Source organism: Phalacrocorax aristotelis, chromosome 1 (assembly GCF_949628215.1).
Source record: "Phalacrocorax aristotelis chromosome 1, bGulAri2.1, whole genome shotgun sequence".
NCBI lineage: Eukaryota > Metazoa > Chordata > Aves > Suliformes > Phalacrocoracidae > Phalacrocorax > Phalacrocorax aristotelis.
In genome coordinates, this window is record NC_134276.1 from 72,333,814 (window position 1) to 72,351,270 (window position 17,457).

The following is a 17,457-nucleotide window of genomic DNA, read 5'->3' on the forward strand; positions in this document are numbered from 1 at the left end:
TTACTATTTCAGAGCTAACTTCATAATTTTGTCCAAAACTGTTTTTAAAGAAAAAATACACACTTTTTTTTAATATATATATATATTGCAGTCCAGGTGGTGCATTTCTGCACAGCACATGCAGGATCTGAATGCTGGGAGTAAAGCCCTTCCACTCTCTGAAGGAGCAGCCCTCAGTTGATTATTTCTGCTATTGCAATACCCAAAGGAGATTATTCCTAAGAAAAAGAATTTCCCGTTTTTGACTCTTAGTTCTCTTGTAGCAAAATGAGCAGGCCAGAAGTCCTTGGTGCCATCAGACCCCAGGGCAGCGGCGGGTCTGTGCCAGGAAGCCCATGGACAACCCAAGCGCATACCTCGACTGCAGCTGCAAAACGCAACTTGAATTAACAGGATCCCACACAGCAACTCTCCCTTCAGTGCAGCTCCATGTGAAGCAAAGGAACTACCTGACCACTGCAGATTGCACGTGTTTTTTGCCCCCCAGCAGTGAAGCTCACTGCCACAAGCTCGCCCCAGGTGCCAGCGCCTGCCCTAGCTCCCCCGTCCCTGCGGCAGCTGTGCCCCAAGCCCTGGCCCTGCCTGAGCAGCCCCTTCCCTCCCTCAGCCCATCTGCAGGAAAACCTGACTACTGCATTTTGGTGGCATTGCTATCAATTTGGAGATGTGTGCCCTGTTGGGATTATCTTCTCCCCTTTCAGCATCTTGTGATCACAACAAAAGCAGAGAGGAGAGAAGAGAATACTATCGCTAATGCACCATCTCCTGATAGTTTGTTGGCGTGCTGAGTTTAGTAAAAATGTTAGAAATGCCCCGGCCGCGGAGGTAGCCCCTTCTGGAGTAGCGCTGCCCCTTTCTCTGAGCCAAGCACACAGGGTGCAGGTCTCCATAATAAGCAGCGATCCATTCACCCCACGGGGCAGAGAGCTGCCTGGCATTTTGGCCAAGAACTTTTGTTTCCTTTTGTAGTCTGCCTCATAAAGAAAAAAAAAAAAAAGAATTTTTCCCTAAGCTTGGCTGCAAATGAGAGGCACTAAGAAACCTGCTCATGGGAGAAGTTTAAGCCTGTTCCTGCAGAAATCTGAGGGCTGGAAATTTTGACAAAAATCATAGCAGCCCCTACATATTTAATGCACAGAACTGTTTACAGCTCACTCCTCAGCATCAACCCAGCCATACGTGAGGGCACATGAACCTGGCCATACGTGAGCTTTCAGGTCTTCCTGCCCCTTGTTTCTTTATTTTTTTCCCCCTCTTCCCACACACTAAATTAATTATTTGACAGCATATTCTGACATCGTATTATTTCAACAATAGTGGAATGTAATGGCATGTAATTAGGAGCTGGAATATAATAATGGTATGAAGATTATTTTGGCAATGAGATTTTTTTTTTTTAATTAAAATTTCATTACTGCAGAAGTGTCGTGCTATTGCCCTTTCCGGTGTGTGATCAACAATGTCCATGAGTGAAAGTGATGACCCCCAGGGATGGATAGCGTGGTTTGCTGCCTCTTGCGCCCCAGCCAGGGGTTCTCTCAAGGCACTGCTCTTCCGTACCATGAGAACCTACAAGGGTGCAATATATTTTAAAGTCTCTATAAAGTGTTGATTTTACAGTGAAACTCCTTCCACTTGTGCAGGGGGGGAGGGGTGTTGGTTTTGTTTAGTGGGTTGTCTCTGAGGCATCTGGTTTTGTGAGGAGTCTGTAGCACCACAGACCTGTCGATTTTCTCTATTTTATCCTCACAGCCCATATCTTTAAATGAAATTATATGCTCCCTTTCACAGTAGCCAACTGGGTTCTTGTCTGTTTATTTGCTTGTTTTAATCATTTTTTCTCCATCTAGTCAAATAAACCTGTAAATTCAGTGTGTACGCTATGGAACCTCATCCAAAACTATACTGTCTCCTTCCTGACAGGGCTGACAGAGAGTATAATCACTTGTATTGTCCAGAGTACTGTTTACATAAAGGAGCAATAAATACCTGTTGAAATTTTTACTGGAGGCCTCCCAGATGGATGGTTCATTTATTATTACAGACAGGGTTTCATTTACTTAGTTATTAAAAGAAGCAGGCCGCTACAGCCCATTTATAACTATATTAAAACTAAATGAAGCTATAAGTATTGCAGACGGGACTGAGTAAAATACATATAGTGGCTTTCCAGGAAATGGCTAGGAAAAGTATTTAAAAGGAAATGCTGAAAACTTTGGGGGTCCTGGTGTGTCCATCACAGCCGTGCTTCTGCTGGCTGGAGCTTGGGGGGTTATGGAGGAGGTATAGTTCCCATATGTTCCTGTCCTGCTGCTCAGTGCCATGTATATATTCTGCAGTAGCCCCTCTGTATCTGCCTGTCAGCCATGTGCCATTGGGAGGAACCAAACTCTCCTGTTCTTCCCCTCCTTTAGCCTTTATTGACATGAAAAGCTCCAGCTGGGGATATCAAATAATCTTTATCCCAGAGCCAGAATATCATTGAATATCAACGCCAGTTACAGGAGGGGACGGAGCTGCTCCATCCGTAAAGTAAAGGCTGATTCATCAGGAGGATACCAGAGGTCTTAGTTTTGAAGGTATCACCAGAGGACCAGCGCAGCTGGCCGTGAAATTAAAATAAAGGTTGTGGATGGTCTTTGTGGCACTTTCCTAGCACTGAGGACATTTCACCATACCCACCCCTGCTTTGAATAAAGATAAATTGGTCACTGGATGGGAAGCACATGGTTGCCTGGGAACTAGAACATGATTTTACTATATCCAAGCTAGACAAACAAAGGAGAGTCCCAAAAAGGAAAGGCTGGTGTCCCAAAGTGGAAGAAATTGTTGACCAGAAATTGATGGGGGAGAGAAACTTAGACACAAAGAAGTGTGGCATTTTTTTAAGCAGAGCTTGTTAGGTTAGCAAAAGGCTGCATTTCCACAATCAAGAAAAAACCCAACCTTGCTGAAAGCTTGCTCAGCTTCAGTGGTGAAGCAAAGTAGCAATTAGAAACGAAAAAGCAATCTGTGCAATAGAGATGAAATATAAAATGCATGTAACATGAAAGGGGAAGATAATCAATCTAAAAGAGAAATTTTAAAATACTAAAGGATAAAAGAGTGGAGGATACCAGAGGAAAGTTCAAGGACAATGAGAATGAGGGTTTTTTTTAAGGTATATAAGGAACCACAACACTAAAGAAATTCTAGCAATACCCCTTTGTTAGCTAGAAATATTAAAGCTGTTAATAATATTAGAGTCAATAAATATTTTTTTTATATGAGAAAAAGCAGGGTGCCTAGTAGACAGGCAGGAAGCTGAACAGTGTCTAGAGACAATAAAATATTTCAACTCAGTTACCCTAGATACAAGTATCCGTAAGCCTCAGATCTTCCATGCTACCATATAGCCATGAAGGCCACTGGCTAGCAAAATCTGAGGGTCATTTGTGATGTACCTTGAAATGTGGGGTAAACCCCAGGAGACAGCCAATGCTGTGCAATATGCCAAAAGGCCAAGGAAGAAAGTTTAAGTTTTAAGGACAGGTCATCTGGCACCTCATACTGCACACAAAGTTTGGGGGGAGCCCAAACAGGGGTCTTTTAACACCACTAAGGATCTGAAGGGTAAGACCATAATTATTTGTGTTCAATGTTTTACTTTCAAGGGAAGAAATAGCAATTATTATCAACCACAAATTATTTCATTCTGTCAGGAGCTGGCAACTAGGGCATGGTAGGAAATTATATTCACTGATGGTAAAACTTTGTGAGGGATGACAGAGGAGGAAAGAGTGAGGATGGAGCAGGTTATCAAATAGTCTGAATCATTTAATAATTCAGCCTCACGTAAACAAAGGAGACTTGAAAGAAGCCAAGACAAAGTTGCGTATCCCAGAACGTCCTCCTGACTCCGTTTTTAAGTGGGGACTCTACCCTGGGAAGCTGCAACTCTGAAAATGCTTGAGAGATGGAAGTGAGCAGGCAGCTGGGAGTCAGCGCCCACAGGATGCCCCGGCACAGAGAGATGGTGTGAGCCTCTGGTGTGCAGGGCAGGGCCCAGGGCATCACACAGGGACATGTAGCTGCTGCTTTCACCACCGCTTTGATGATAGAAGACACTTCTCATTTCAGCGCAGGGAAGTTTGAGAACCTCTAGCCTAAACAATCTCATTTCCCCTGCCCGACCAGTGAGACAGGGATAAACACCACTGCAGCCTCAGGTATGAATGTTGCTAAATGAATGGTCAGCGTTATACAGATGACTGCTGTCATCTGCAAGGGAGCACGAGAATAAAAATGTGTGGGATGATGACTCCAGCGTGAGGACTGATGCTTATAATGCTGGGGATTAGGCAGAAAGAGGCTATTTGTAAGGACATAATCACCAAGTACAAAATCAGATGCTGCACCTTCAGCGGGGAGACTTCGCAGTGGCAGTTCTGTCTCAGACACATTAAATTCCCCAAGATTTCTGCCACAACGGCTGACACACAAGGAGGTAGTGCGGTTCATGCACCCTTATTTCATTTCACATTTGAAATGAATATTTTGTAGATGGGAGCATCAGCAATTGCAAGGAAATCAGAGGGAGAGAGTCAGTAAATAACTGCTAATCACACCTAGAGAGCCTCGGGGGAGCAAGGGCAGGGAGGCAAGAAATGGATTGGAAAATTTCGAGCAGTACATTCAAAACTTTTATTCCTCAAATGTGTTTCCTCCTGTCACACAGAGCATGATTAACCATGAAACTTTGGTAAGTCCTCAGAGTGATTGGACTACTCAGGCAGGTGCTTAGGCGTGAGCTGCCCATACGTCGCTCATCACTCTTCCCTCTCTCTGAATATTCATGCATTGTATTCATGTACTGAGTATTGGCTGCCTTGCTCAGGGAGTGAACTCACACGAGTTTGTTCCCCTGCTTTTCTGAAGCATTTCTCCCATTTTTAAGGAGGTGCTCTGGGTCCTTCTGCCCAAACGTCGTTGTCAGGAAGCGCTGCGGACTGTGGGGCACTTACTTGCCACCCTGCCAAGGAGTTAGAAAATTCAGGGTACGATTCAATTGCATATTCTTCAAAGGCGGGAAACATCACCGGGGCAAACACAGTCATTCACTGGGGCAGCTGCTGCAGTGGAAACCTTATTTCAACTTCTGCTTGTAGAAGAGAGTGATGGCTGGATCACTCAGAGAGGACTGCCTTGCATTTCTAATGAGACCGTCAGTATAATGGGAATTTAGCAGAGCATTTAGCCGGCTTAAATGGTTTTGGAGAGTGGTTTAGACCATCCTAAATGGATTCAAGCCAAGGACAGAAAACTTTTCCTTCAGAGCATCTATTTTTTATTGGAATTGCTAATTCTATTTCTATAGACTGAGTCCGTTTTTCAGGCATTTAAATTCTACACTCTGGAATTAAATTTCACATTGATATATATGCTTCATTCCAGCATTAAGTACATTAATATTTCACCAGCCTGATTTTACTGGCCTTCTCCCTCTGTTTTTAATTAGATTTGATGGTATTCTATATAATCATGTTTTCCTACATGTTTCTGTGTAGCAGAACTTGCACAAACTGTTTGTTGAGGGGTTTTTACAACTTAAATATCATATATTCAGAGTGAATTTTAGATGCTGCAAGCAGTGCTTGCAGAGGTCTTAGAAGCCTGTTGAAAGCTCTATTACAGCATTTGTAAAATATCCTCTTGATCTAGTTGTTTACCTCAATACATAAGCTTTTGACTTTATTTCATATAAAACACCAATAAATACTACACTTTTCAGATAATATAAATGCATGAGCTCTTTTAAAGTGAACCATCTGCATCAGTTATAGCACTAAAGTGAAAAATAATTTCAGCAATCAATCTAATTAATTAAAAATTACTACTGTATAAAAACAGCTACTCCAATATTTAGGATTAGTAAACAAAGCTATTAGAAATGCCTGTTTTGGCTGTAGGTAAGTGGCAAATACAACTAGCATCTGTTATGTGCAAGTAACCAAGGTAATAGCAATAGCATTAGTTTCCTCCTTCTTTATATATATATATTTTTTTTTTTTTAAGGAAGGAAACATTTCTTATGTATTCTTCATTCTTCTTACCAGCATATTTTTCTTTGCATTTCTCTTTTAGAAAGCAACGAAAGGCAGCCAGAAATCAAAGGTACAATTGTCTTACTGGAGCTTAAGTCATTATGTACGTGAGCACTCGTTGCTGAAATAATCCCAGTAACATAAGGGCACTGTCTGGATAGGAAAGGCAGATTCCCACCTGGTGTTCTCTCTCATTTTGCTGGGAACAAGAGTTAAAGGCCTTGCACAGTGTTGTGCCTCCAGGAAGGTTTGGGTTATTTTTTTTTTCCCCCTCCAACATGAAGCAATATTTTTCTTCTCCTGTATCAGCGCATCAGTTGTGACTTTAAACATCTGGAGCCAGTCTGGGAGCCCTCTAGCATACTGCTTCTTAGAATAATAACTATTTTCTTTCTGGGTTTCTGGTAATATTGAAACTAATGTCCAGTTCTTGAAAGGTCACTATGCATTTATGGGAAAGAAAATAAAATGTCAATATTGTGCATTAAAAAATAAGATAATTTTCCAAAAACAGTCTCATTCAGATGAAACATTGTGGTGGCATAAACTCAAATGAGCACTTAGTTATCTGATTTTCATATTTCATCACAACTCTTTGCTTTGTGGGGTTCCTCTTCAGCTAATATCAAAGTATTTTTCCACTACTGAAGTTTCTTTCCTACATAATGAGCAGAAATCACAAAAGTCCATAATAAACACAGTATTCTGACTGAGATGCTGCCTAGCATTAGAATGGAACAATATACTTGATCAGATTAACACATTCATGAGATCTTTCACAAATTGCAAAGATGGTGACTTCTGAATGTATTTAAATGACAATTGCAACATACATATATTTGTGCCCCAGGCTTGCAAACTATTGGCATGTTCTCTCCTAAAGCATTATTCTTAATGATTTAATTACTATCAATATTTTTCATCTCCCATCTCGATTTTTTTTTGTTCTAATTATCAAAATTATCATGAACCTCTCCTGAAAATCTTCAGGGCCTCTTCTCTTGTCCTTTGATTTATGCACCAAAAGGGAATCTCCCTAATCACAAAACAAAACCACAGAGGCATTTTTTGAGAGTTTTATGCCTCAGTAAGTAATTTGCAAGGGGGAAGGAAGGAATTCATTAGGCCAAGGAATGTGAAATGTATCAGAGGTTAAAGTAAAATGCAGATTGTGATGCCTGCTGCTTCTTCCATGTGCACCAGCAGAGGTGAAGGATAATTCCCAGGTGGGGCTCTGTCTTTACCCTGGAAGAAAATAGATATCGTCCTAAGTAGGGCTACACTGGAAGGGTCTCAGACTGGCTACAGCCATTAAAAGTTGCAACTGATTCCCAGCTTGCTGTTGAAGACCACCTCCCACACACACTGCACCATCGACATCTCCTTCCCTAGCAGCAATTTCTCCTCCAGCTCTTTCAAACCCCAAAATCATTGACCTGGGCCCTGGCTTTACTTTGATGTTACTTCCTGGACTCTGGCTGGAGCTGAAGATAATCCTTGCTTGGGACATGACTTTCCAGCAACAACAAATCAGGAAAAAAGAGAGACAGAAAAAACAGTGAAGCTGCAAGTCTTGACTTGCCCATTCCCTTTGAGCAAGGTGGTTCCCAGGCAGCCTGCAATGGCCTCCCATCCCAAACCCCAGGTACTTTTGACCAGGAGCACCTCCTGGCCCTTTGACATGCTGGGATGAACAGGAGTTCCACAGGGTCCCTCTGCAGTGCCCCACATGGTCACCCACCCCAGTAGCCTACTGAACAAATGCAGTGAGCAGCACCCAGATCACAGAATCACAGAACGGCAGGGGTTGGAAGGGACCTCTGGAGATCATCTTGTCCAACCCCCCTGCTTGAGCAGGCACACCCAGAGCAGGGGGCACAGGAACGCATCCAGGTGGGTTTTGAATGTCTCCAGGGAAGGGACTCCACAGCCTCCCTGGGCAGCCTGTGCCACTGCTCTGGCACCCTCACAGGGAAGAATTTTTTCCTCGTGTTGAGGTGGAACTTCCTCTGTTCCAACTTGTGCCCGTTGCCCCTTGGCCTGTCGTTGGGCACTATTGAAAAGAGCCTAGTCCCATCATCCTGACACCCACCCTTTAGATATTTATAAGTATTGATAAGATCCCCCCTCAGTCTTCTCTTCTCCAGGCTGAACAAACCCAAGACTCTCAGCCTTTCCTCATAAGGGAGATGCTCCAGCCCCCTGATCATCTTGGTAGCTCTCTGCTGGACTTGCTCAAGCAGTTCCACATTCTTCTTAAACTGGGGGGCCCAAAACTGGACACAGTACTGGTCAGGCTTTCAGATAAGCTATGTAGAAGATTTGGACACACAGTCACATTGAAATCGGCAGATGTTGGATATCGATGCCCTCTAGAAGACTTCCTGTCTATTTTCCATTGCATGTAAGTAACCCCTCACCCCTCTCCTTTCCCACTGTAACTGAGTGACCCAGCACCTGAGGCTGCAAACCCTTACTTGGTTACTGGAGAAAGAAACGAGCTGGCTTGCTGAGGCATTTCTCAATATCCCAAACTCATCCTTATTTCCTTTCATTATGTCTCTACCTGTCAGGTTCTTTGCGGAGAAAGGAACAAATGCGTTAATTAGAGTGCAGTGAGTGCTCCCGCCTGAGCTTCCCACCCCTCGCTGCCTCCACGACCTCACAGAGGTTTCACTAAAAATATGTAATTAGGTTACACAAAGTGACTTCCTGACTGTGTGCACTCTTTTCAAGTGCCGAAGCCCTAAGTGGTGGTGTGTCTTTTACAGAGCTGCTTTGAGTACCACTTAATTTTTCTAGCTTTTGTTTACAAAGTTATATTTAATTCTCTTTTTACCAGTGCCTGAGCACATCAAAGCCTAGTCCATTTTGAAAAAATCTTAAAGCCCATGGATTAAGTCACTTACTGGCTTGGATTTTCTATATTCTGAAAAAGGCGTTGTACAAAATACCTATAGATAGGCTGTGTTGAAAAGGCTGTGTCTGCACAAGAGCTTCTATGTGTTTGTCTGTCCATCCTTGTACTAGTTTGCCAGAATATGTAAAGAAATTCCATCCTGAGCAGGGGCTGATTTAAACATGATCTGAAGTGCTTGGCTAACGTACGGTGTACCAAAGTTCATTCTCTGCTGAATCTGTGCCAAAGTACTTCTCGGATAAATTACAAATTAATGTAATGCCTCTTGTGAGCTTAAAGTATTTTTCTTCTCTTCTGTTCTCCCTCTCTTCAAGTGGGCTCTGCTGATCCAGTTATGGACATTTTCTTTTAACTGCCATTGCTGTCATGGTGGAAATGAGTTGTTGATGAGAAGTATTCCTCAAAAGCATCCATAGCCAAAATCGATCTAGCTTCTTTAAGACACCGCAAACTGGGGTCCCTATAACACAAATACCTCCTCCTCCTCACCCAGAGTGTACTTCAGGCTGGGCTGTGAGAGCAGCCTCATGTCCAAGCAGCCTCCCTCTCCAGGACTGCTGGCAGATGAAGCTGAAGTCACTGGTGACAGTATGTCCTGCTCTGGATGTAGCTTTGCAGAGCAGGGCTGAGGGCCTCACCTGACAGTGAAAGCAGTCTGGGAACCATTGAAGACTTTTAGGCATGGACGTTATACCTGCCTTTACAAGGTAGACCTCTACATTGGCAAGCTGTCTTAACCTGATACATCCTTGTGACAAATACATGGATCAGGCAAGTCAGATCCCACTCTACGGAAAACAGGCAAGCAAGCAAGCAAGCATTTTATGATGACCTGTTTTTTCCTGTACCCAGCATTAGGAGATTGTTTGTGTGCTGATGGTAGTTCCAAAAGGGGCCATGAGCCCTGGGCAGACAGTGCTTTTCTTGGAGAGCAGTGCTTCTGAAATGAGAAACAGACCAGGAAAATAAAGCCAGTCTAAAACATACAAGCGAGGAGAGGTTGATGGGCCAGCACTGTGGTTTCTTGTTCCTTTTGTGTGGATGGTTCCTGCTTGCACTCCTGCTGTCTCACCTTAGCTCCACTCACACCTCCACATGACCTGAAGGCTTTGAAGCATCATAGTTTCTTCTGATCACAGGCTCATGATACACATTTTTTTGATGTTGATACAAAAAGCCAGAATGCTAATAAATACATAGAGCTACCTAGACCATTTCATTATATGCTTTTGTTTTTCCAACTTCCATTTAAGAGAAGAGCTAAATTGCTAAATCTTAAATAATGTACTTAACTGCCACCTCACTAGCAGAAATTCACACACTCAAAGTCAAGGGAGAGCAGGCAGCAACACCCTGGGTGCTCTGCTTTTCACAAAATAAGCGCATCTCTCTCTGGTTAAATCACTATCAGTGCAGATTTTGCCACATTTAATTACACAGTGCCCAATCCCAGATCTGAGCTTTCTGTCTTCAAGCACTGTTTTCTCAGAGATGCCTTAAACTGATCTAATTTAAAACAATGAGCAATTTTAAGATTGTTTGAGTCCCTGTAAGTGGTGGGATCCAAAGCCAACATGGATCTTGCAATATTTACAGGAAGCTTTGCCTCTCTGACATATTTTAGCTCCTAGGAACTATATGCCATGTCATTCATACCTGTCTCATTCGCCAACTTCTCAGCAGGGCTTGTTATCTTGGCTGGTGGCTGCATTGATACGGCCACTGGAGTTTTTGCTGACTCGGGAGATGGCAAAGCAAGCTTTTTCCTGCCTGTGGACATATTTCTAGATAAAACATCGGCAAGTCTTGCTGCGAGATTGTCAAGTCCCTCTAACTCAACGGGTGTCCTATATATTTGAGGTGTCTGCACTGCAAAGAGATTTTGCTGAATTTGATATGTTGGTTTCACAGAGGAAAAATCTTGGCACAAGTAGAAGGAAATGTGGGGAAAAAAGCAAGATGAGAGTCTTTAAGAGAAGAACTAGTAGGATTTTCTGCTCTGACCCCCAGTCCTGTTCTTATACACCTACGCTCCCCAAAAGGTGCCGCATGGAAATAGGGAAGCAGCTGTGCCGGCAGCAACAGGCAGGGACTGTGTGCATAGTAAGGAGCTGAGGAGAGGATGGTTAGACTCAGTGCTCTTGTAAGACACGGCACACCATGTCGCCCATGTAAAAGTCACGCTTTTCAGGCACGCTCTTGGAAGATCTAGGCACAAGTGCAGGGAGGTGGTTTGAAATTACTACGTATGTCTTCTTGAGATATTTACACTCCAGGGACCACCCACATCACAGGATGTGTCTGAATTGCTCACCAAGCTTTCTTCTGGAGTCAAGACAAAATTACAGATTCTCTTTTCCCACAACGCAAGAAAAATTAGCAACTTTCTGAATTATTATTATTATTACAGAGGCGTTTTTTTAAAAATAGGCCCCATTCTTGAAGACCTTTCAAGCACTGGGGGAAATCTTTGCACCTCTTCAGCTCCTTTAACTGCTGGTTACTTAACCCTAGCTTGTAAAAAAAATGCATGGAGGTAAAAACAAACTCCTCTTCTTTGTGAGCCAGTTTAAGCAAGTTGAGAGAGGATATGGGAAGGGAGGATGAAATCCCCATTAGAAAAGAAGCATTATTTTCTATCTTTATATGACAGTGAAATCCTTGAGGATACTCTTGTGCACTGAGACAATATATTTTAGTTTTAATTGTTTCAGTCAATGTCAATTTTATATCAAACATGCAATAAAGTAAAAATGGCCTTTGGGAAACATCACCGAAGCTTATTTTGTGCATCAGTACTGCCAGTGTAAATATCTACTTCTGTTTTGTAAGCTCAAAGCCAATGGAGCAAAATTTTCCTTTCAGAGAGACTACTGACCTGTCAGCATCAAAAATTTTGTTTTCAGCATATAAAAATTGTTTGTCAGTGATTGTAATAACAAGAATCTTTGCAAAATCCATTATTGCTCTAGTAAACATTTTCCCTTAGGCAGTAATAGTAGGAAATGAATTAAGAAGTTAGTTGATAGCAACTGGATAAGAAAAAATTATAAAGTGTCACATCTACAGAGTTACTGGGATAAAATATATTTTCTTTCTATTTGAATTATTAAATGTTTAAAGTAGCTCAGAGAAAACATCAGTCCTAAATCATTTTGGTAAATTATAATTTATTCTACTGCTTGCTTTCCAGGATGCTAGAAGATGACCTCAAGTTAAGCAGCGACGAAGAAGAGAATGACCAGGTAAGAACCAGACAACTAACATGTCACTTGTAGCACGTTTCATGTTGAGACTGAGCTACTGCAAATATTTTGCTAATGCTTTTTCAAAACATACATAAAGGTTATCAAAATACATGGCAGTACTGTAACGAGAGTAACAGATGTTGCTGCTCAGAGCCAGCCCGCGTGTGCTAACTGCTGGATTGGTGGGGAACGGTCTGCAGTGCTCTTGATTTATTACCTTGATGCGACCCAGAAGGTTTTTGTATCAGTCTCCTTCTGATTTGGTTTTGTTTTGTTTTAAAGAGCGGCCAAGGAGGGGAGAAACAGGAATTCTGGATTAAGGGTTCAGGCCAGATCTTGCAATCATGAGCTGGCCCCAGGGATAAGCCGCCGGGCTGCTTACCTCTTACCTGCCTAGAGCCACTCCTCTGAGCACTCTTGGTCCTGTCTCTGCATGGCCCATGTGTGCTAAGAAGCCAAAGGAGAGCTGAGAGAAAGCCTTGGATGTGTGTTTGGTTCACTCCGTAACTTAGGGCAATTGCCTGTGTTCTAATGACCCCAAACTACCTGACTGGGTGCAGATACGTCAGCCAGAGTTTTTCATGTGTCAGGAGAGATGGGTTTTGTTGGGGGGGGGTGTCCCCAATTTTTCCTTAAAATATTTTGTCCAAATAATTAAGTACTCACTAGAATAGGGCTAGATTGTGCCTTTCCCATGGCCGGCCAAGTGCCTCAGTGCCAAGCACTGCTATGCCATGCTGTCATGCTGTCTCCTTCTCAGTATACTGGCGTGGGTGATTTCATTGGGGATGAGAGGGCAAGAGCCACTTCCATTCCTTCTTGCACTAAAATGCATGTCCCATGCCTTCACCAGAGCATACGAGGGCAGTACTGTCCCTGGTTGCATCTCACAGATAATTCCAGACCTGGATATAACATGGGTTTCAAATGTGATTATTTCAGTCAAAGGTAACTGGAGCTATCTAGACTTCTGAAGTTCAGGATCTTAGACAAATAATTCTAGGTATGTAGGTATGAAGCTCTTCCAGGGTTTTCTTTAGCTTTTGTTATGAGAAGTCTCTATTTTACAATATATATTCCATACAACAGGTAAATCAAAACTTTTTAATATTTGTACTAAACCATGGTTTCCTCTATTTTGAGAAAAGCTTCTTGGTCTTAAGAAGATTCAGCACATAGATTCAATTATTTACATATTTATGCAATTTCTTTTTGTTTAATGATTTCATCCTGAAACACTTCACATTTAATTACTCTTCCTGCTTGTCTAGATAGTTCAAAATACAGCACATATAGACAGCATAGGGCAAAGTAAAGTGAGGGACAGAAGGGCTGTCTGAAGAATATCAATAGCACTTCAAGATGCCGTGGTGCTTGCAGCGAGGGTGGCAGGGGAGGGGGGAGCCAGTGGTCAGGAGAGGTGGCTTGTCATTTGGGTAGGAAGGGAGATGGGATCCTGCATAATGGATGTCAGCGTGGAACAGGCTGGCAGAGCCACAGAGCTGGAATTCTGGTTTGCTTCCTAGCAAGCAGAGAAGGACTCATGACAGTGTTTATGGTGCAGGAGAGAAAAGAACATAAGTAGGTTTAGGTGGAGAAGGGACTGTGGAAAAGGACTGCTGTTCGGGCATGCACACGTGGCACCTTCAGTTTAGTGCTACCACTTACAACTATAACATCTTGCATGCGCTTGGATTGCTCAGTATTATGTGTGCTACGCAATGTCTTTGCTCAGTAACCAGAGCTTTAATGTACAGCTGATACAGCCTGGTCTTTTGCCTCAGTGCTTAAGAAGCTCTGCAAAGCCAGGACAGAGTTTGCCACCCACGCAGCAAAGAGCAGAGCTGAGATCCCAGTACTCACTTCTAATCATCACAGGCTCTAGCACGAGCAGCCTTTGGCAATTACTTTGTGACTTGGTCCCCTTTCCTAGACACATTTTCTTCTAACTTGACTGTACAGATAAATATCTCGTAGAGGCACAGGCTAGGTCCTGCTATATGAAATGCTTTGCAGAACCTCAGCTGAGACCTACAGGTTTGCTTATTGAACAATCCTAAATAAGTATGCTTGCTGGATAAACAAAACACTAAGTTTCCATCGACCTAGCAGGAAATAGGCCCAAAAAAAGAGTAACACGGACCACCGCTGTCAAAAAATGCCCAGATTACAACATGGATCTGTGTCTAAATGTCAGTGGAAGAATCCATTTTCTTTTATTTCCTAATTCTAAGGCTCTTTAATCTCAGATCTCCTCCTGAGCTCGGGAACAGGAAAGAAAGAAATCAAAGATGAAGGGGTAGGAACAGTACATGAGTGATTCCCAGATATTTCTTAACCTTTATTAATTAACCTTTGAGCACCCAGACTCATCTAAGTAGTCCAATTTCTTGAAGAGCTGAAGGTGAGCTGTACAGGAACCAGGAAGCTTTTCATTTTGCTAATTTCTAAACAGGGAAGTTCAGGGGAAAAACTTTGAAAACTTCAGAGGAGATTTTGCATTTGCATCTGAAATGGCCAAGCAGCAAACGGAAAGTTTGTGAAGCAGTGCAAAGGAGGACAGGTGCTGTCCTGCACTCCCAGGGCTGGTATTTGGAGAGCTGTGACTGACCCAGGGAACGTGAGCCATGGATGAGAGAGACCAAATGCAAGACAGAGACATGATTAAGTGCTTCAAGACCAGCAGTGAGGAAGGCATTCCCAACCCTTCCCTCTGCGTCAGCAATTAAGGTAGCAAGATTCACAGACCCAGGAGAGGCAAAAGAGGCTGGGTTTGAGCTGAGTGTGTGTTCGCCCACAGTAATTACATTATCCACACATATTAGTCTCTTAATTTTAATTACATAAATGTATTTTTCCTCTTTAATGAGCATAGTTTATCCATTTAAACTGATCATTTTAATTTTACAGGCAGTGATCATAGGATCTAATATGCAGAGGGAAAATTTCCTGTTGGCATATTTTACATCACACAGATTGAAGAAAATATACTTTTTAATCCCCAATCAATATCTGAAGAGCATGCAATTAACAGATACCAAGGTAGTTAACATAAATCTGCAAGTTAAAGAGCCAATTCATTTTGATTTATAACACAGAGAGTAATAATTTCATCCTCATCTCTCCCAGAAAGCATCTGAAGCTTTGTAGCATGAAGATGTCAAAATTGTACTTAAGATTGTTCGGAGTACTGAATTGTAGTGGTTATTGCCTTTTGGTTCCTTGAAGTGTGGCATAGCACATGAAACAGTCCCCATTATAATACCCTGCTCTTCTCCGTAGAGGTCACTGGATAACTTAAATCAGTCTTGGGTGAAATATTAAAAGGAGATTGTCAATTGTAATAGGAACAATTCTCTTTTTGCCCCCCTACTTGTCCTTTTACAATATGAAAATTTTGTAATAGAAAGTAGTTCCTTTAAGGGGAAAAAGATCCCTGGCATCATTCGTGCAATTCATGTCAATCAATAGCCAAATAAATTAACTGACTGGTACGCATACATGGAATAATAATCTAACATATTTTTGCTACCCAAGTCTGCTTCCTTGTATGCATTTTTTCTGCGCGGGCTCAGGTTGGTTGCCGCTGAAGTTTTGTGGCTGTGAAAATTTATTACCCACAGAGTCAATCTGCATTCTGGCTGCCAAGTCTGAATAAATAGAGTCATTGTGCTTGTCTGGAATATGTAACCAAAGTTCATCCAGTCAGCTTGACTTTCACATCCCATGGGATTCATAAAAGCCAACACCCTGGTATGTGCTCTTGATTCCTGCCAAAATTTTGTAAAATTGTATAAACAGAAGTTGAAGAAGCAATCAGAACACACTCCCAGAGACATGGCTCTGCACTCTAGCCCCTGCTGTATCTCGAAAGGGAAGATCCAACTTTAGTACTTCTTTTTCTTTTTGTTGTTTTAAATAGTCGTATGACTATCCCCCCGCAGCAGCAGGTAAATGCGGGGGCTAAAGACACCCTCCACGCAGTGCACAGGGAGGCAGTGAACAATCCACTCGGGGTCATTAATTTTGCTCAAGTGCCCTGCATCAAGGGAAGAGGGAAGGCAGCGCTTGCCTGCAAGTGGCTGCCCTCCTTAAGAAGGGACGGGGACAGGCTGGCCCTGCAGGGTCTGAGCGATGTGAGCAAGACCGGCCCCTCCACAGGCAAGCCAAGACAAACAGAAGGCAGTGTCCCTTCACGGAAGACCTCGGGGGAAGAGCAGCCTCAACAAAGTTCACAAAAAACAGCTTCAGTGTGATAAAATACAAGTCTTGACAGCCTGGTCTGGCTCACCAACCAAAGCCCCACAGGGCAATAGCAGCCCACCCAGCCCAACACCCTCCCACAGGTCCCCGGGCTGCCCCCCACCCACGACAGCCTGGGGACAGCCATGGTGGGCAGCTGGCCCTGGGGAACCTGTCCATGCTTCAGCATCACCCTCGCCATGGCTGAACCAGAAAACTTGATGCTAATTCAAGTTGCACCCACAGCTCCGGTGGGGACATACGTGCCTACATTTCATCCCCATCACGTATGTGCTGAGGGATGCCAGGGCTCAGCACTGGAAATGCATCTTCCCGGCAGGACTGTCTGCAGTGTAAGTATTTAGGACCAGCCAAATCCATCCTGTTTTTGCAACAGGACAAAAGTCCATGGCAATCAGTGTGGCCATGTCCCTACATCAATAGCATTAGGAAATTATTTATTTTTTAAGTGATAAAATCATGTTTCATTTCTTTAATGGTAGCCAGAAACACATAAGAAATAACGTATGTAAAGACAATCTTTTTAATAATGTGTAGGACTTTTCCCTCTCACTTCTGCATATGGACCGACAACAAAAAGATAAAAATTCTCATTAAATGAATGGTCATGTGTCTACCTTCTTCCAGGAGGGATAATATTTAGTAGAGCCTTTATAAGCACTACCTCTGCGTATGAAATGTAATATTCCAGCTAATTTGAAGCCATCTGTAATGAATATTTAAACAAATTGAAAAAGGGGCAAAACAACTACAAGCTTTCTTTCCGTAAGACCTCCTCTGTTAGGATGGCACTTTCTGAAGTCAAAGATCAGCCAAGCAGAACACACAGTCAGGTACATCTAGGAAAAAGAGTTATATTGGGCAAATTATAACATGCCACCGCATAGCTGTCTTCATCATTAGAACTATTTTTAGGCAGTGCTAATTGCGTTCACATACGCCA

General features: G+C 42.8%; 1 protein-coding gene across 1 annotated transcript in view; it reads left to right on the forward strand.

The window, feature by feature from the left end:
* The window catches only part of AFF3 (ALF transcription elongation factor 3), a 339,879-nt gene that overhangs the window by 224,068 nt on the left and 98,354 nt on the right, over positions 1 to 17,457 (forward strand). Inside the window, exon 8 of the mRNA XM_075082988.1 lies at positions 12,197 to 12,248. Within this exon, the coding sequence (XP_074939089.1) occupies positions 12,197 to 12,248 (52 nt within the window). The remainder of the gene's footprint in view (positions 1 to 12,196; positions 12,249 to 17,457) is intronic.